Genomic DNA, 22,016 nt, shown 5'->3' on the forward strand with positions numbered 1-22,016 from the left:
GTTGATGGTAACAAATATGTGATGATAAGTGTGACCATTTTTCTTGTTCCCAATGCCATGGTTCAAAAGGTGTGACAATCTTTTCTCTAATGTGATTCTTATGTAGGAGCATGGTTTTTAAAAACTGCGTTGCACAACTGAACCATAAGTCTCAGGTGGAATTTTAATTTGAAAACCAAAAAAGTGAGAAAATGGTCAGTTCGTTTTTTTTAGCAGTTAAAGTTTGAAGACCTGGTCCGGCCCAGTTTCTAAAATTTATGTACCAAGATTTAATCCCCATTAACTCAATTTATCTACACAGTTTCTAGGATATTTTGTTGAATCTGTTGTAAAAAAAAAAGGTTAGGGGTGCAAGCAGGATTTGAACGTAGTAATGTTGACAAAGGAACTAGTTAGCGCTGCTTCTTCACTTTCCAATGTTAAAGACAAAATATACCCCTAGGACTCTCTCAATCTCATCAGAAAAAACCAGTCGGCGTGAGTTCTGAACTTATTTGCGTTGAAGTATGCTTTGGGTGACATATAGTGAAAAGTGAAACTCTGAGTTAGCGCTGCTTCTTCTCTTTCCAATGTTAAAGACAAAATATACCCCTAGGACTCTCTCAATCTCATCAGTAAAAACCAGACGGCGTGAGTTCTGAACATCTTTGCGTTGAAGTATGCTTTGGGTGACATATAGTGAAAAGTGAAACTCTGACTTTGCTTCGATTGTTAGGAATATTGATCCCGTGTTGGATTAGTTGGGAAAACTGTCAATCAAATTTTGTTTCATTGTTATTTTGCAAAGACTACTTTGTTCTTCTCTTTGTTATGACTAAGAATAGATTAGCTATGAGGTTTATCTGTTTATCTGTTGGAGATAAAATTTACAATGTACTTGCCTTTTTTATTGTGGCTTATTTGTTTGCTGGAGTCTATTGGGAATGCCGATGTTCCTATTGAAGCTCAGCAAACATCAAAGAGTATTAAGGGGAATTAGTTCGAATAATAAGTTGTTTGTTATCATATATAGAAGATTTATTTGAGGAATGGCCATATTTTGGGTATGTCAGTTTGGATTCTAATTAGTTCTTTTGTGTGTAGGTGGAGGAAAAAGAGAAACAATGAAGTTGCCTATGGACGTCATCACTTAACAGACTCATACTAACGAACTGGGGCTACTTGGAAGACTTTTTAAATGTAAGGAAGGGTTGAGTCAAGTTTCAAATCGTAGGGGAGGGGAGGGGAGGGGAGGGGGGGGGTTGCAATCGAGCCATATTCCAGGGAGGGCTATGTAATTTACTCTTGTTTTTTTTTTATAAACCCAATGCCTTTATGGATCAACTGCCATTGGGAACATGAGATATGTTTTGCCAATTACATGATTACTCACTTTGCTAGCCCATATTAACTCATACATGATATGACACAAACCACTAATGGCTTACCCAAGCTCCTTTATATTTCAGGTAAATGGAAAAGCTCAGGCCTTAAAAGCAATATTTGTCTGTCAAAATGCACCAATTTCCTGCTATATATGGTTTGTCTACAAGGAGAATCTCATCGTCCCAAGGTATTCCTTATCTTTCTTTGTCATTTTCTCCTTTTCTTTTTATTTCAAATTTTCATACTACCCCCCAAGTCATGAATACGAACTTCCAAAATCAATGGCCACATAACCTGAAAATATAGCAAGTACATATCCATAATTTAAAAAACTGGACCAAACTAACAATTCAACCCCAAGAAACCAGTACTGTCTTATTTTTTCAGTTAGTCGCGCTTTTTCCCTCAAATCCAGAGTGGAGTCTTTCTCTGTTTGTCCTGTCTGCTTCTTGAATCTGGCTGTTTTCATGGTCCATGAGAGTTGGTTTACTGCTTGAATGTCGAGTTGCTACTTTTATTGATCACATAGACAGTCTGCAGGATGGTGAGCCTAACCCATCCTGGATCGGCACAACTCCATACCCCTGGATCATGCAATTAGTATAACTGGCCAACCAGAGCAATCGAGAAGTAGACACCCTAACCAAATCATTAAGCCATGATGATGTGCTAGAAATCTAGTTCAGGATTCATTCCCAAAATGATAAATCTGCCTAAAGTGACAGACACTACTGGAGGAAATGAACCATCTCCCATGCTTAGTCTCATCTCATCTCATCTCCTTACCATGGAGATGTGAATCCTTTGCTAGCATGAGAAGATGTATTTTTGACCTTGTACAATAGGGTTGGGAATTAATGATGATAAAAAAATCCAATTACAGGTTTATATCACCAGTGGAGAGGAGATCCACCAATGAAGGAAAACTTAGTCCTTGAAAGAACTGGAGAATTGCATCATTCAATGAGGTATTTATTTTGTTTAAAGAGTGAAAGAGCATGAAGGCCATTCATCATGGTGAGGTGGGAGCCTGGGAGGGATTCTACATGAGAGTCATATATGGCAAGAGTTTCACTGGCTTATCAACACCTACTTACCTCTCTTCCCCACCCTCCCCCCTCCCCAACCTTTAAAAAGTTAATAATCTGAGGATCCTTGTATAAAAGAATGAAAAGTGTCAACTTGGATAAGTGAATCCCATTGTCCAATCAGATTTTAGAAAAATAATTTTATTATTTATCCTTTTAATTTTCTAGGGCTTGAGATGTGTGTGGCCCCATCATTCGCTAGCAAATAAATATCTCTATGGAATAGTTTATTTTTAACTCATGACATTTATTTTGGGGGAAAGAGAATTCTAGCCTTCTAGGATTGAAATTTTATCTTCTTTTTTTTTTACTATTTTAAATATATTGGAGAGGGTTCACTACCAGGTGCACCCATTTCAAGGGGGCGTTGCGGTTGCGGTCATTTTGCCCTGGGCTGTGTCTGGAAGTAGAAGTCACGCTGCCAGGCATTGTTCTTTTTCCCCAATTAAACATCAGTGTTCTTTCCACCAAAAAAAGAAAAAAAAATTCACTATCCCTAATGATGTGGTTGATATCAACTCTTGAGACCTATGGTCAAGGAAACACTTCATATATCAAAGAATTGATTCATTAATCACAAGTTTTATGATGGGTTTCCCCCCATATCAGCATCATCTACAATTCTGACACCGTCCAATTCCCTACAATCCCTCTCATGGGAGTGAAATGACCACTTACCCATTACCTTGGGAAGTGTGTCTAGGCAGTGGGTAAGTGGTCATTTCAGCTCCCATGTTAGGCAGTGTAGGGGAATTGGAGGGTGTCAGAATTGTAGGAGATAAAAATTCGTCTCCACCAAACAAAAACTTACTTTGTCTAATTTTGAATAAGCCTAAACCAAGGAGTATCCCATTGACAAGAATCAGTTTTATTAAAAACTCTCTGAATTTTCAATATTAATTTTTTTATTAATGGAGAGGGACCTAGACATTACCCGCTTATATTGGCATCTTACGTGCTAACCAATAACTGATATTATGATATATTGGCATTTTACACGCCAACCAATAACTGATATTATGAATCAGTATGTTTGATGAGGACAGAATTGGAATTCTCTTCACTGTTAGGGTGATTAATAGGAATAGAAACTTTTTCAATTACAATTAGGAGTTATTAATGATTATAGTTGGCCTAAGACAATAATAGTGGCAAGAGATGGATAGATATCATCGACTCAACAACTGCTCACTGCCTTTTTGGGTTTGAAGTGTTGAACCCCGTTCACCTACCCTACTGCCTCACCCGGGAAAATTATCGTCTCCATTTATTTGCCCGGGTGGGGTCCATTCTTCCTTATTAGATAAAATGGAAGAAATGGAGGGGCAGATAAATGGAGAAGATAAAGATCTGCCTAACACGTATATGTTGCTCTTAACAGAAAATTAATATCTCAATATCATATTTTAATTAAGGTTATAATTCTGATTGTCGTATAAATAGTAAATGATTTGGATTATCCATGTGTCAAATTTCAGAGTGTAATTTAATCAAAAAAACTTCACGTGTATATATATATATTTGTATCTATGCACACATATAATATTTCGACCACTACCTTACACTATTTCATACTCCTAAAAAATTTCAAACATCAAATTTACTACTTGACAAACTAGAGTTGGGTTGAAATTCTATAAGTGATCAGGGGACTTGGGATATACTTAGTCAGAAAATATGGGCCCCATCCAATTTGCTACTTCGTAAACTCTAATTATTCTGAAATTTAACATGAAATAAGGAATCGTCGGATGTAATTGTCAAAAAATTTGGACCCCATCTAATTTATCACATGACATATTTTGATGTGGTCGTTTTAGAATGTTTGCCTTTGTTATAAACAGTAAAACGAAGTGTCATACGGTCTCTCTCCCTCTTTCTTCTCCTTGATATTCTTTCTCATCCCTTACATGTGTTGCCCTTGTATACAAACTATGCAGCATCTCTTCATGTGCTCCCATTGGCTTGGCATGGAGATTTCATCCCACAATAGGAGCATTCATCTTCTCTCTTTTTATCCATATGGTATATTTATTTTTATTATTTTTTTGGGTGGGGAGGGGGGGGGGGGGGTTGGTTTGTAAATGGAAAATTATCGTCTCCATTTATCTGCTCTTCCATTTCCTCCATTACATCTAATAGGGGGGGAGTGGACTCCACCCGGGTAGTGTGTTCTGACAGGGGGTAGGGTGGTCATTTCTGCCCCCCTATGAGATGTAATGGAGGAAATGGAAGGGTAGATAATGGAGCCGATAAAGATCCAGGGATAAATACTGTACTTTTAATTGTTCAACCACAAATACAGGAAAGAAAATCATGGGATGAGAATTTTGCTTCCAATGACTCATCTTCTTTCTTCATGTTTATTTTAAATTTTGACTATTCTAATAAAATATTAAAATGATCTGTCAAGATCAGGGCAGTTCACATTATCAATCAAGATTTCCATTATTTGAAAAACATAAAATCATTTAGATAAGGAATTTAATCGGGACAATCGGATATGACAAATAGAAAATTTCCATTTGGAGTTCTTGTCTTTATTCATTTAATCAAATGATTTGTACTTGGTTAAAGTTAATGATACAAGAATTACAGATTATGGATTTTTTCTTTTTTCTTTTTGTTTCTTAGTTTATGTTTCTTGACATTTTATTATTTGGACACTTGATTCCAGTCTGGTTAATAGGTCTAGGAAAAATCTCGATTATGGTTCAGATTCACACATCAAATTTCAACCAAATAGAAGTTGCCAAGTGGCAAAAAAGAGTTTTGAAAAATACTCCATGTGATTATCTCTCTCCTCCCTGTGTAAAAAAGATCTATGCCCCTTATTTGGATGAGGAGAGAGAGAAAGAGTTACATGAGAGCTCTGACATAGGCCATCCTCCCGAACAGATTTCTTTGTCATTTGATCGAATTTGGGTTTGAAATTTGATCGGTGGCTAATTCAAACCATATCTTCTTTATCCGTTCTTTATCCAACGGTCAGAATGACATCATCTTTTCACATCATTCAAATAGGTGCACTAGGTCACATATTCTACTAATATACAGCCAACAAAACGGGAGGAATTTACCTAATTTTACGAGACTGAAGAAAAGTAGATCATTTGACCATAGACCATAGACCAAAGGACAAGCGATGGAGATCTGGTCTATGATTAGATAACATCTTTCGGGCATTCGTTTAGAAGGGATTAAACTAAATCACGAAAATTTGTAATTTATGATTGAGAAAAAGTTCTCGACGACGCTAGAGTAGGGAATCCTCTCCACACCTTCATAATTTGCCTTCTCAAATCTGGAAATATCACCTCAATTTGTCTGTCCCTCAATTTCCTCAATTCCCTCTAATAGAGGGAAGTGGATCCCAATGAATCCCACCCAGATAGTGTGTTCGGGTAGGGAGTAGGGTGGTCATTTCTGCCCCCTATTAGATGGACTTGAAGAAATTGAGGAGCAGACAAATTGAGGTAATAAAGATCCGTAAAACCCGACCCTTTATAATAGTTAGGGGTGTCAATCGATCAGGCTCAGTCGGTCTCGGTCGGGTCTAGCCAGGCCTCACCAATTTTACAGGCTACACCGTGTCCGACCATTTAGACATTGGAGCTTGCCTTAAGCGGGTATGGTGCGGTTTCATTTCGGTCGGTTGGTGTTCGGTCTTTAATCGGAACAGCCTTATTTGGGCTAAATGGGTTAATGAACCGTTTAACTTTAAACGGTGTGGGTTTACTAATTGACATGTAATCAGAATTTTAAGTTCAAACCATCACACCGTTGGACAGTCACGGTACACCTCAACTCAAAGTCAAATAAAGTTTATCCCAACTAAAATAGTAACACAACACCGAATAGAAACACATCTAACAAAGTAAGTAGAGGGGGAAAAAAATAACAGCACAATACCGAATAGAAACACATCTAAGAAAGTAAATAGAGAAAAAAAAATTTGCAAGACAACACCGAATAGAAACACATCTAACAAAGTAAGATCTAAAAACTAAAAACTAAACCTCATTTCACCTACGTTAGTGTATCTAATAAGGTCTGGGCTAAGATATTTGGCCCTGAGGATGGGTCAAGGCTGAAAACTTCTGGCCCTGAGTTAGGGTCGGGTCGGATTAGGATTGAGGCCTCGAGCTAAGCTTGGCTTGGCCCGGCCCGACCCTGATTTAAGTTATACTATAAAATATATATTGATATAATTTATACATTATGAATTTTAAATTTCACCCACATTTTTTTATATAATATACTATCTATGAAGACAATAAGTGTTATAATATAATTTATTATATTGTTATTTTATGTAAAATTAATAAGTTCTTCCCAGCCCATTCCAACCCATGCATTTCTTTCCCCCTCCCCCATGATCAGGGCCAATTAGGGTCGGCCCGACCCGACCCTGAGGGTGGGTCAGGGTTGGATTTTTCTGGCCTTGAGTCAGGGTCGGGTCGGGCTTGGGCCCAGCTAAGGGGACGTAGGGTTGGGCTAAGGTTCTATAAAGCCCGGCCCAACCCGACCTTATTGCAGCCCTAGTATCTAACCAATAAATGTTAAAGACCAACAAAGAAACAAACAAAAACAGGAAATTTGGAGGGAAGGGGAGGGGAAGTTTATAAGTTAAAGGGTCGGACTATAAACGATTGGTCTAGGTCGGGTTTGGAATCGATCGGTCCGGTCAGACGCCCAACGGGCTAGAACCCCACACCGACACTTTTAGCAATTGGGCCGGGTCAGGCCGGGCTTTAACCGATCAGGCCTGTCGGGCCGGGCCTGGAATTCACACCCCTAATAATAGTAATATACAGAGAACTGGTACTAAATAGGATTTTAAACTCAGAATGAAAGTCGAATCGATCCCTTGCCAATTCTTATCTAGATTAAATCAAAATTGATTAAAATTGGTCCCAAAAACCCTAAAATAGACCATTCCAAAATGTCCAAAACCGAAATCAATGGCGGCTTATTTCAATTCAAATCTATCGGTTTAAATCTAAATTGACCAATTCGACCCATTCGATTCTAATTTTTTGAAACAGTGGTACTGTGGGTTCTACAAGCACGACACTGCAACCACTTTCATTGGGGCTTTCTCGTAGTCTCTCTCTTTTAAGGTTGAAAGGTATCTAAGTTACTTGTCATCATTTACCAAAACACACAAAAAAATAAATAAAAAACTTGTCATCACAAGTATTTGAAGAGTTCTATTGCTCTGTTCATTTTCGATAGGTGAATGTGAATGTATATGTGAGAACCAGAGAACCAACCACCTGTTTTATTTTTGTCATTTATAAAAAGAGGAGAAATTTTTATGAAAACAAAATTAAAATGTGATTGGTTCTATATGTTCACCTGCTGGTCCGTGCAGATGATCCATTCTCATATTCGAAACACGTCACACAAGCACGTGGGCGGCTTAGGATAACGTTTCCTTCCCTTTGTCCAGGGAAAGTTAATTATGATACGGAGAGTAAGGAAAGTAACAGGAAATGAAATCCTTTTGTGCTGGTATGCCCTTCTCGCAAGAAAGATACTTCTTTCTCAGTGTTTCCTACCAAATGAAATAAAAGATCTCCAGTTTCCCCACTTTCCAGTTAATTTCCATCGTGTATGGAGGATGGTTCTATCTTGTACTATAAGCCTAATTGATTTGAAGGGAAAAAAAATTTTCACTGTAAATAAAATTACTTAAATTTTTTTTTTTCCATGTAAATAAAATAATCTTAAACTTTCGAGCAAGAGCCCGCTGTTTGGTTGTGCACCTGCATCAATGTAGGGTCAATACACAGGAGCATCATAGATGTGATTTATTATTTCATGGGGGATAGAGGTAAGGGTGTCAATTTTGAATCGGAATTGGAACCAGATCGGAACTAACCCACCCAATAGAGATAAACATGGAGGGAAAATGTTTACAGGTTTACCTAGTATTGCTGTTGGAATCTGAATTGTAATGCTGGGAGGAGATCTACACATCAAGAACAAAGAACTGGGCAAAAGAAGAGAGGGTCAGAGTGGACTAGGGGGACTCTTCGATGCTTAAGTCCGAAATCCGAGCAAAAATAGTTTGGGTTAAGAAATTTTTAAAAATAGAGTTTGAAAGAGAGTAATTGAGCGTGTCATACCTTGTACCCTACCATCTTATTCATAGGATGGGTAGTAGAGAAATTTGATTCCTAGCAAGAGACAAAAAAAGGAAAGTCATCCTTATGGAGAGTCCCTAACCTCTTTGTGGCGGTCACACGATAAGAGAGCTCAAATCCCAATGGATCACAATAACTTCAACCCTAATCCTCTACTTTGATTTGATCTTTTGCCACGTGTTAACCACCCATTGGTGAACCATTTTTATACACATCACCCCACAAAATCTAAGGTCATTATGACTCTCCATTATATATTGAAGGTCTGAAATATCCTCCATTGTTTTTGTTGCTCAACTAATTACAATTACAACACAGATCTTCTACGGCACATTGTCTTGATCTGCCTGTGCTGCACAGATACAAGGCGGCACACATTGACCGCCTTACCCTTACTCGGGCAGGGGTAAGGCGGTCAATGTGCGCCTCCTTGTGTTTACACAGCATGGCAGGATGAGCAACTCGCGCAGTAGAAGACCTGGATCCTTACAACTATGCTTTTCACACACACAAAATTATGATGATGCCATGAATAAGTAACGGTGGCTTAAAGAAAAATCTCCAACAAGGAACCACAGCTGCCTTCACAAAAATCTTCCCCCTCCTAGGATATCAACTTGACAAGATTTAAGCAAAGCATTTCAAGATTTCTCCAACTCTTTCAGCATAGAAGATAAAAAGTCTTACAATAATAACTTAGATTCGTGGATAGAGACCCTTCACCAATGGATGAAAGAGAACTTCATTCATTATTTTCTTCCAAATATTTCATACCACAAACCAAAATTCAAAGATGAAGAATAAGTGGATTACGCGCATTGTGTTCACCACATGCCTCTAAAGTCTTAAAAACAATATTGCTTCAATTCTTTCTTTCAAAACACACTATTCAACACCGAACCAATATGACTTTTCTTCCCAAGAGAAAATTTTGAAGCCACAAAAGAGGCATAACCGTGTCAGAGATAATTTTCTTGGATCCGACTCCTCTACTTTCAAGGCGAGCAGTACTTTCATATGCTCAACTTTGCCCAGCATACAAGGTGGACGGAAAATACCGCCTTACCCTAACTCGGGCAAGGCGCTCGGGCAAAGGCAAGGTGATTCTTTCTACAGCCTTATATGTGGGGTAAAGTTGGACGCACGAAAGTACAGCCCACCTTGGAAGTAGAGAAGTCTCTTCCTAACTTCTTTCTCCATATTTTTCTTCTTTGGAAGTCATTCATGTCGCATTGGATTATTATATTTTGAAAAATCACAAGTCAAATCTAAATCATCATTTTTTTTAATATTTTTTTAATGGGTCAGCCTTTTCTATGGGAGAGTGTGGCTTTTGCACGTTTATAGGGGCCAATGAGAGCACATGCGTTGACATCATGGGATGAGATTTCTGCCTTTCACGGGGGCCAAGGCTATCATTTTGCCTCCCTTTGTATTTGGGCGTGGATAGTACACTCTCCCATTGGTAACTTTTCTCTTTTTTTAATTTATATCATCTAAAGATGTGAGAGAGAAAGAGATCCTCTCCAGCATGCATCCAACGGCTAGAGGTTCTCGGAGTACATACTAGATGCCTCTAACTATTGGATGCGCAAAGGAGAGGCCCTAGGTCCTTATGAGAATGTACAATATTGTTTAGAGTACTTGTACTATGCCTATTTGACATGTGACTAATCTAGATCATTCCCTCCCCGTCCTATGTTCGGGATTGACATAATATATGTTATAATTCGCCTCTTTTTTGGGAAGTATTCTCATAAAAATAAAAATAAAGAGAAGTAAATTTAAATTTTTTTTTTCCGGATGAATATAAGAGAATACATTTAAAAGCTGAACCAATTAAATTTTATTTTTTTTGGTGACAAAAAATCTGAACCAATAGAATGGTAACTTGTCGGCAATTTGATGACATATGATAGGGTAAGACTATTGCACAATGCAGGCTCAAAGGGTTGACCACTGGATCCCTGGAGAATCCACGATCTTGTAATTAAGATCAATTAAGCATTTAAGCCTTGGAAGTTGGGGCTCACCGCCTTTATAAACAACCCTTTCATTCATTTCCTGTATGTCAGTATATCTGTGTCATATTGTAGTTGTGAGCAAGCAGAACTAGCTCAGACCAACCATGGCTTTCTCTTCTTTCTCTTTAACTTTCGTGTCTCTGCTCTTGATCTCTTCCTTTTTTCTATTGAGTGTTTCAGAGGCAAAATCTGAGTCTTCCCATCATTTGGTGAAGGGACTCTCATGGACATTCTACAAATCCAAATGCCCTGAGGTAGAGAGCATCGTTAGGAAACATCTTAAGAAGGTTTTCAAAAAGGATATTGGCCAAGCTGCAGGCCTTCTCCGCCTTCACTTCCATGATTGCTTTGTTCTGGTCAGTTATAATCACTCTCACCCTAATCTTCTTCTTCTTCTTCTCCACTTTAATTTCTAATCTATAAAGTAGTTAGTATGTAAATTAATGGGAGATGTGATGAATGATGTGGGTGAAACATAATTGCAATTGCAGGGATGTGATGCTTCAGTGTTGCTGGATGGTTCAGCAAGCGGCCCAAGCGAGCAGGAACAACCACCCAACTTAACCTTGAGAGCTAAGGCGTTTGAGATCATCAACGACCTCCAAGCCCTAGTCCAGGAGCACTGTGACGCTGTCGTCTCCTGTGCTGACCTCGTCGCTCTTGCTGCCCGTGATTCCGTTTTTCTGGTAAAGCTCATCTTCTCTGAACTTATCTTTAAGAGCTAGTAGTGTGAAACCCTAAAACTTTACTAAAAAGGGGTTTCTGCTTCTATCTGGTATTTGCAGTCCGGGGGTCCCGATTACAGAGTGCCCTTAGGAAGGCGAGACAGTTTAAGCTTTGCCACAAGAGAAGCAACCCTAGCGAACCTGCTACCCGGCACCAGCAACACAAGCGCAGTCCTCGACTTGTTGGCCACCAAGAAATTGGATGCCACCGACGCCGTCGCACTCTCCGGTGGCCACACGATCGGCATCGCCCATTGCTCTTCCTTCACCAACCGCCTCTACCCTACCCAAGACCCCACCATGGACGAGACATTCGCCGCCGAACTCAAGAGTACCTGCCCAGAATCCGCCACTGACGACGCCACTACCTTCGATGATATCAGTACACCCAACCTGTTCGACAATAAGTACTTCGTTAACCTCGTGAATCGAAAAGGACTCTTCAACTCCGACCAAGACCTTTACATGGACAGCAGGACCAAGGACATCGTCACCAGCTTCGCAGAGGATGAGGCTCTGTTCTTAGAGAAGTTCGTTCACGCCATGATGAAGATGGGTCAGCTTAATGTGTTGACGGGGAAGAAGGGAGATGTTCGTACCAATTGCTCCGCTCTCAACTCCGATACGTACTTGTCGTCAGTGGTGGACGGTGACGATGACGACGAGCAGAGCTCCGAGTTATAAGTTCTAACCACAATACAACTACCATTCCAACCACGAAAACGTGCAGCGTCTCGTTTGTAAATTTGTGTTGTCGTTGTTGTTTACTTGTTCTTCTTTGCTTTCTTGTTTCATCTTTGACCGTAGAGTTATCGAATAAAGGTGAAGTTTTCTCAATTTTACTTTCACACTGGCTGTCAAGTCTAGGTTGAGTCCGGTGAATCTTCACGTACGCTCATTCTCACAGATTGGATTTCATCTGAACGGTTATGAGTTACTCACGTACATGAAATTTCCTTGCTCACTGATAAGTTCTGGTCTTAAAATATTATGTTGGATGGATTGATGTGAAAATTTTTGGTTTCATTGGGTGTACAAATGCCTTCTAAAGTATTATATTTCCTAAGATACCCTTCAAGACAACCCCTGTTAGTAGGGCTTGATGGATGGGCCGTTGAGTTTGAGCCGAGGGTTTAATCCAGAGTTCAATTCTTCATGTACATGTGAGAGGCAACCACCTGTCCTATTTTTTGGTCGTTTACAAGGGGAGGGAGGGTATTAATAGTAACAAAAAGGACAAGTGCTTACCTCTCACATGTATGTTCAAATACACGTCCAGCCTTACACACAACGAGGCACGTAAAGACCACCTTGCCCTCGTTCGGGCAAGGCGCTTGGGCAAGGGTAAGGCGATCTTTGCTCATCCTATTGTATGTAAGGCGCACATGGAAGTAGGGGCAAGTGGAAGTAGAGGATCCGGACTCATGATCCATTCTCTGTAATCAATGGTACTAGCATAGGAATCTATCGTTGTCAGATATTGATAACGATCAAATCGTATGAGGTTAGAGTTAGATGAAAATTCAAGAAAACAGATATTATTTATCGATATAATCAAATATCAATCCATATCGGTATTGGTCATGGTTGATATTGAGAAGAATTGGCCAATGTGTTCGAGTCTATATCACTTACCCTGTATGTGAAGATTTTACCCATGGTTTTGTGACAACACGTATTCTTTTGCTTCTATAAATGTCTCCCATGCAAGTTTGGTTTTGTGACAACACGTATTCTTTTGCTTCTACAAATGTCTTTTTTTTTTATCTCCCATGCAAGTTTGGTTTTGTAACAACACGTATTCTTTTGCTTCCACAAATGTCTTCAATATTATGAGTGTGTTTAGAAGAGCAGAAGAGCATCTGTGGAAAAAATGACCCTTTTCTCACAAAAATCAATGAACAATCACAAGGGACCTGATCCTGTCTTACCATAAAAAAAACCCATAAAAAGGTATTTACAAAAGAGGACACCGTATTGTCACGAAACCGTACATGAAAGGCTGAAAGCCCACACGTACTACAGATGGGCTTTATTATGGAAAATGAAATGTGGAGATGCTGGTGGTTTAGGCTAAGGACGCTAAAGATGGGTTAGGATTGTCTCTAGGGAGCTCAGCGCCCAGGGTGCTGCCAGAGGGCATCTGGCAGTTTAACTGTGCCGCACACATCTCAATGCACACTAAAGATGTGTGCAGTACAGCCCAACAGTTGACAGCACCCTAGGCGTGCTGGGCTCCTTGAAGACGAGCTAAATTTGAATCCTAATGATTCTTCACGAATTTTTATCCGCTGCTGTGCATATCACACAGCGCAGCCCACTCTGCACATGGCCGCTGCTGCGCCTCATGATGCGCACAGCAGCGGATAAAGGTCCATGCTTCACATGCTTTTATATTAGAAGACATTGCCCTCTCTCCTTAGCCCATGACGAGGATTTGTCTTCTCCATGATGTTGGAGATTAAAAGTAGTATGTGAAGGATCCATTTTTGAGGAGAAAAATCCCATCTTCCAATTCATAATTCCAAATTGAATGATTCAAAAGGAAGAGGATCCTATGGATCGTGAACACGGTTCAAGAAATCAGAATCAGGAACATTGACCGATTCTAATCCGAATCGATTGAATCATAAGGAAAATTGGCTGATTATTCCAAACTGATTCGTTTTATTTGATCAACTATGGAGTTGGCTAGGAAAACAATAATATATATATATCTTCCTTTTGAATCATTGTTTCAATTTGAAATTATAAATTGAAAAGTAGAAGTTTTCAAATAATTAAAAGAATTTCAACAATTAATTAGGATTGGACCCGACCAAACATGACACGAACCTTAACTGGACCATATAATGTAGGCTTGGGCAGTCAAAATAATTCGTGATTGAACACAGATTGAAATCAGATTCTATTGGATAAGCCCATTAACTATATATATATATATATTGGTTATAAGTTACTTTTATAGTCCCACAACCCCAAGTATCCAAAATGTCCACAGTTTGATTCTCAAAACCAACTTAAAAATTAAAAATAAGTTTATGATATTCAAAAGTCTTGTCCTGATGAAGTAAAGATCATCATGTTCATGCGCTGCATCCCTCTCCTTTCATAAGGAGTTTTCGACTAACCTTTCTCAACCTGGAGAGTTTTCTAACAACTCGAAATATCTTAACATCCATGCCAATGGTCTTGAGGTTTTTATTTCCTGCAGATGGTTGTTGGGTCAGCTGAAACACGCAAACATCGCCTTCTTCCAAATTATTATCCCACACAAAATTCATCCACCCTCCACTCAGCCCCAGTCCAGAATATGTAATCACCCATTTCTTCACACTAGGAGAAACACAGAGGGCGATTTCTTTCGTGTTTCCTGGAATATACATTCTCACAAATGCCCGAGGAATTATCTACACCCACATGGAAAGCAAGAGAAACTATGATTTAACATGTCAAATTTCAATAACTTCATCGATCCTTACAATAAAAATGAATCTATCAAACATTTCTTTCCATCACATGAAACTCAAGTAATCAAAATAGATATTAGCTAAAAAAAAAAAATGGCTGTGAGCAAACTATATCTGCCATGTAGGGACGTAATCTGGACATCTAGATCCGATGGTTGATTATCAAGGAGAGAGTGAGTGATCTGGATTAATCATATGCCAATTTTCATACTCAAATTCAATCAAATACCCTCTCGTGTATTAGAATGTAACCACTTTTCTTTACCATTTTAGACTGAAATTAACTTTAATTACCAGTGGGATGGTTGAGAGGTCCACATGGAATATTGTCCCATAACAAGGTAGGTCATGAAGCATATCAAACATCCAATTGATGATCAGATTATCCAAATTCTAAAAAGAAAGGCAATAGTAACAAACAGGGAGAGGGTTCCCTCCGACACCTGTGTGCAGTTTCGGGTGTTGGAGAGGGTAATTGGATTTAAATCCTCTCCAATTCTCCAATGGTGCAATGCGGTGCAATTCGGGGTGAAAAGATCAACATCTGGAAGTTCGGACATCCAACGGTCTAAGCTCATTGACTTCAATTTTTTTATTTTTTTTTTCCCCTTCTCGAGTTCGGCATCCTTGGATGTCTGAGCTACCAAGTGTCGACGTTCCAGCCCAAAGTGAACCGCACTGCACTTTTAGGGAATAGGAGAGAATCTTTTTCTGGGGGTAATTACGCAACCCAGAAAATAGGGGGTGTTTTGGGGATTTCAAAAGGGGATGCTACACTAAAATAGGTGGAACACTGGCACCATGGGAATCTTTTCCCCAAAATCAAATAATACACTATTTTCCCAGTTTCCAACTACACAAACTCATATCATCCAATGATAATGAAGATCAAATTGTAAGAAGTTATAAGAACTAATTATCCAAATTTTCGAAATTAATTAAAAGTAATATGCAAGGTACTCTGGTTAATTACCAAGAAGAATCTTTTGGAAACATGAGTTGGCAGCATGGAAATAACGAAACTGGGTTTCCTCCTTGATGCAAATGCACAAGCCATTTGATGGGCTTTCTCTTTCTCTGCCATGGATACTGGTCTTCTCTCTGAGATAAAATAGGTGGAATAGCTCTTACTAAGATTGATAATCCTTCTACCAGTATCTGCACAGATTATGTTTCCATTAAATATTAGTAAAATAGAATTCTGAGGTAGCTTATAAGCATAAAGTGGTCTAAGTAGAAGAATCAAAATTGGATTTTGATAATTGAGTGAAAGATTTATTGTTCACCTAATCTTGAGTTCGTCTCTCTGCAAACCGATTTACCTTTACTAGATGTGGAGCTACGAGTGGCTCGTCGCGGGTGTATCATTGAATTGCTCTCTGCAGCCTTTCTAAGCTTCTTCCTTGGTGGATTATAATCTTCACTGCTTTCTGTTTCAATCTCTAAAGTCTTTTCATTAGCATCTGAAGAAAAATCATCTGAGGAAGAACCTTTAGTACTGGAGTAGACCATATGAACATCCTCTGTTTCCTTTGTTTGCAAGTTTGGTGGGAAACGTATCTTCTCATAACCACTCTCACCATCAAATAAAGAAACTATGAAAGTGGAATCCCCTCCGTACTGAAAAGTAAGTAAGTCCCCTCTCTTCAGAGAGTGAAAACTAACAAAATCTCCCCAGCCTTGTTGAAAAATCAAGTCTCCTTCACCTCTTTTTTCTAGTCCAATGGTCCATGCTTTACCACTCAGATCCTTAAGAGTTGCAGTGTTGTTTACAAGTTGTTCTCTGAACTTACAAACAATCTTTCTAGGAACAACCTAAAAGTAATAAGATCGAAACCCATTTCAGTTTCAGCAAGAAGAGTACTGTAGAACTGATCTTCTTTCAATAAGAATCAACCCTTGAAGAAACGGGGGAAAAAAATAATAATGAAGATGAAAGGAAATAAAGATTGAAGAGTAGAGAATGTACCAATCCATGATGGAATCCGGGAGTGAGAATCCTGAACAAACGGATTTGAGTGGAATCGAGGTGATTCCAGTACCAATGTTTTTGCCACTTCTTGCATTCCCTGCATCTACGCTCCATTTCTGCAGCCAAGAAACCACCAGAGAGGAACCTTTTTTTTTTTTTTTTTTTTTTTCCAATGGTAAGAACCAGTTGAGGACTGAGGAACTCAAGTTACGGATGCGAAACTAGAGAGACATATCTTTGCAATTTTTGAATGAATAGGGACACCAAAAACTACTACAAATCTTTAACATTAATGACCAAATCTCATATAGAGAGAGAAATATAATAAAATGAATGATGTGATTGATGTCACGAATGTCTCTTTCAACATAAATGAACCAGAGAAACACAGGAGAGGAGCATGTATTAAGCTAACGTAGTTAGCTTTACCTGAAATTTCCTCGCTCCAAATCATGGTTTTAGGTATCGGTATCGGATCATCCATATCGGGTAATCTGTATCGGTTTTGCACATTATCGATATCGTATCGAGTGATGCAGACAAGGGGTTAATCGATTAAAAAAACCTATTTCTAAAGGAAGATTAGGGGAAATTTTGGTCAATAAGGACAAGGGGTAATTGAGCATGTTTTTAGTTCATTGATTGCCTTTGAAACCGATATGATACCTACCGAGATGGTGTCAGCTTGGATCGATTGAATTGGTCAAATTTATCCTTTATTTTCTATTTTTTAAATAAATTGAGGTTTATGACTCTTTTACCCCTTGTTTGCATAGTTTCATCAATATGGTATCGACTAGGTATTAGTATTGGTGACCTTCAAAACCATGTAGTACTAGTCGTATGGATTGATCTGATCCCAATACCTCAAACCATGCTCTGGAGCTCTGTTTTGTCATCTTCCTTTGAGAAATAGAATCCTGTTTATTAGCATTGTGCTTGTGCCCACAAAGAGGCAAAATGATTGTTTGCCCCTGTGAATGCAAAAAACCCTATCATTCCCGCACGCATTATGATTTGCCACCACATTGTCATAGGGGCCACGCTGAGAGCTCTTTTTCTTTTCTTTTTAAAGGGTTTTTCATACAGGCACAATAATTTTAAGTTTCGACCATTTGTATCGATATCAGTCATGATCGATATTAATATTTGAGTAATATGGGATCAATTGATACAATGCAAACATCCATTTTTGTATTAAAAAATATAATTTTGATCTTGTATCAACCTCATACATCGGATACATATCGATTTCGGTACCAATATCATTGACAACCGATAATGCGGGAAAATTTATGGGACAACATAAGACAAGAAGCACGGGCTAAAAAGGAGAGAATTCGATTCCAGAATTCTATGGGGGAGGACCGGGGGTAGGGTTTTGAAAAGCGGAATCGGGATTCAGATCGGTTCCATGGCTCGGTTTGGAACTCTGGATTGGTCTTGAATAGACAACTTGTTTTGCAATTGGCCAGTAAATCAATAAGGAAATATCAAAAAAAAAAAAAAAATCTAGGAAAACGTATGTTTGAGTATAAAAAACCTTAAATATTTTTTAGTCAAGTTCACGTTCGCGTGTGTGAATGAAAACATCTCACAGCCATTCAGATAGAATCCACTCAATGTGAGTTTCACATGGTGGATTCCATCTGAACGGCTATGAGACATTCTCGTACATGAACATGAATCCAACTCAATATTTTGTATGGTGAATTGAACAATTATATAGTCAAATATACAAATACAAATTGGTAAATGGTAAATATACCAAAAATCAAAATAATCCCCAAATTAAAAAAATTATATTAAGAATATGAAGATATAAAAAATGTTAAAATAAATTTGGGAAAAAGAACATTAACCGATTGTGTGATTATTGCGCTTAGATACGGGAGAGAGTGAAAAGACCGCTTAACCCCCAATGAAATAAAAAATTTCATCCAAACCACTACCTCTATGCGCACTGTCATTGACCCATGTTAGTGTAGGGGCTACATGACTGGTTAGCGTTCTCTTGCCCGACAATTATTTTTTATGATAAATAAGAAACTTTAAAACCTAAATGACAGTAAATGCGTAAATAAATGAGATATTCTACCATGTCTATTTATGTCATTGAGGGGAATAGATAATGCCACGTCATATTTTCCAATTTAGGGTTATTCACAAGTCATTTCCAGAATTGTCACTATCGATGAAATTACTTAATTAATATAGTAAAATGTATGAAAAAATAACTAGATGCACATTTAACATAAAATTCATGGAAACGTACTAATATTATAGAATCAAAATAAAAATAATTACAAGAAAATTCAGATAGAAAAATGCATACCAAAAATGCTTTGGTCGAATTTGTCAATTTGGATCGGAATCGATAGTGACCAATCCTAATTTTGATTGTTTTGTACAGGTTGGTTCTTGTGTTTTTGGGATTGAATCACTGGTTCTTAAAGGGGACAATTTAGGGTTTTTGGAATCAATTTTGGCCAATTTTGATTTAATCCAGATTAGAACCAATAAAGAACAATTTGATCTCTCATTCGAAGTTTAAATTCCTTGGTTGGATTGGTCAATTCCAATAGTAATCGGCTATCACCAATCAATATCTGGTTTGAGGGCTGATTATAAGGTTTTTAGGGTCGATTTTGGCCAATACCTATCTGATCCAGATCGAACAATTCAACTAAAGATTTTAAACTCGGAATCAGAGATAGAATCAATCCCATACAAGTCATCTTATAGGATCCACCGAATCCTAATCAAAATAAAAAATTTGAACACGTTAGAATTCCCAAGCTAATCAGATATTCAAAGATGAAACAAGACCCATCTAAGCATTAAATTACAACTTGAATTGGATCCTGAAAATTTTGTTTTAATTTTCAGTCATTTAAGGATATTTTTGTTATTTTCTTGCAAATTTTCTCTTTTATTCTTAATTATTTATTTTATTTTTTGTCTCTATCATGTTTTAATTTTCATATTTAGATTTCAATTACTAAAAAATAGTTCATCATATCACCTATTCATTCTTGATCATCCAAAACTTGCATTTAGGTTGACATTTTTTTTTTTATTTATTTTTTATTTGGGTGAATGGATAATATATTAAGAAGAGCTGGGGGAGAAACAACTAACAAAGAAGTGTTTTGAGGAGGGGAAAAACAAAAAAAGGCGGAACCCAAACTTGGATTGGAATTTTGGGAAATGATAATAATCTGTTCACAATTCTCTGAGAACTATGTAAGAGTGTCAATCCAGTATCGAAACCATATATCGCAACCGATACTACACCGTATTACCATTTCGGTAATTTTATTAATTTATATATAAAAAATAATATATTGAATACCATATATAGACATAATACCGAATATCATACCGCATAAAAATTGTATCCAAACCATACCGAATCGATACAGTATTAGTATGGAAAATTCACCATTTATCCAGTACGGTATGGGATATTTGATTTCTGTACCATACCAAATACCAGTACCATACTGGATTGACACCCTTAGAAGTATGGCATTGTAAAAAATAAAATCGCATAAAAAAAATTTGCCTACTCAGATTGAAATTGGCCAATGATCAGTCTCAATTGTGACTGTTCTAGAGTGGTCGATCTTAGAACAAAATATGGGGCCGGACACATAATAAAATTACTTCCATTATCCAAAATTGACAAAATGTCCAATATTTGAAATCCCCACAGCCAAGCAGTTTGATAAGTCTCATAAAACTAAAAATTGAGGTTAGTTAAAAATAAGTTCATCACATTCAGAAGTCTCAATTGTGACTGTTCATGTGTTAGATTCCTCTACTTTCATGTGCTGGTTTCGATTAACCTTTTTCAAGTGGGTGAGTTTCTTCACGACTCGAAATATCTTAACGTCCATGGCGATGCTCTTCAGGTTTTCATTCCCAGTAGGTTGTTGGGTGAGTTGAAACACACATACATCATCTTCTTCCAAGTTGGTATCCCACACGAAATTCATCCATCCACCACTCAGCCCACCTTCATTATATCTAGTAACCCATGTCTTCACACCAGGAGAAACACGGAGGATGACTTCTTTCGTGCTTCCTGGAATATGCTCTCCGATAAACACCTGAGGAATTTTCTATACACACATGGAAACAAAAAGAAACTATGATTTATCATTTCAAATTACAATAAAACCTAGAAACTTAAGTCTTATCTAACATTATTTTCCCTTAACATGAAGACTCAAGGTTATCAAAATAGCAGATCTGAAAACTAGAAAAAAATTGGATGTGAGCCAACAATTTCTGCCATTTGGAAACGTGATCTAGAAATCCAAATCCGATGGTTGGTTATCAAGGCCGGGGAGAATGATCAAGATTAGTCATATGTCAATTTTCATACTCAAATTCAAGATAGGCCATGAAGCATTATATATCAAACATCACTATGCAATTGATTATCAGATTCTTCAAATTCTGAAAAAGAAAGAATAGTAACAAACAGGGAGAGGGTTCCCTTTGATGGCGGGGTAATCACGCAATCCTAAAAATAGGGGGTATTTTGGGATTCAGATCCTCTATTGACGAGCTGCCCGGCAGGACCATGCTGCCCAGACATGGTGAGGTGCGCAATGACCGCCTTACCCTCACTTGGGTAAGGCGTTTGGACAGGGGTAAGGCAGTGTCATTGCATGCCTCACCGTGTCTAGGCAGCACGGTCATGTCGGGCAGCTCGGCAGTAGAGGATCCAAATTGGGTATTTTGGGGATTTCAATAGGGGATGCTACAATAAAATGGGTGGAAAACCGACATCATGGGAATCTTTTCCCCTAACAAATAATACATTATTTATCATCCCAATGATACTTAAGATCAAATAGTAAGATAATATAGAAACAAATTTATCGAAGGGATTTTCAAAATTAACTAGGAATTATGTAAGGTGTTTTGAGTTAGTTACCAAGAAGAATCTTCTGCAAACATGGGATGGCTTCATGGAAACAGTGAAACTGGGCTTGCTCCTTGATGCAAATGCATAAGCCAATTGGTAGGTTTTCTCTTTCTCTGCTCTGGATATTGGTCTTCTCTCTGAGATAAAATAGGTGGAATAGCTCTTATTACCAAGATTGATAATCCTTATACCAGTATCTGCACACAGATTATGTTTCCATTAAATGTTAGTAAAATAGAATTCTGAGGTAACATATAAGCTTATAATTAAAGCGGTAA

At 38.0% G+C, this 22,016-nt stretch overlaps 1 protein-coding gene across 1 annotated transcript; it reads left to right on the plus strand.

The window, feature by feature from the left end:
* The first annotated feature begins 10,698 nt into the window (after positions 1 to 10,698).
* LOC122656569 (peroxidase 12-like) lies at positions 10,699 to 12,042 on the plus strand. The gene is made up of 3 exons (XM_043851151.1): positions 10,699 to 10,985; positions 11,121 to 11,315; positions 11,415 to 12,042. The coding sequence occupies exons 1-3, from the start codon at positions 10,734 to 10,736 to the stop codon at positions 12,036 to 12,038; spliced, it is 1,071 nt and encodes a 356-aa protein (XP_043707086.1). The 5' UTR covers positions 10,699 to 10,733; the 3' UTR covers positions 12,039 to 12,042.
* Positions 12,043 to 22,016: the final 9,974 nt, after the last annotated feature.

Source organism: Telopea speciosissima, chromosome 1 (assembly GCF_018873765.1).
Source record: "Telopea speciosissima isolate NSW1024214 ecotype Mountain lineage chromosome 1, Tspe_v1, whole genome shotgun sequence".
Taxonomy (NCBI): Eukaryota; Viridiplantae; Streptophyta; class Magnoliopsida; order Proteales; family Proteaceae; genus Telopea; species Telopea speciosissima.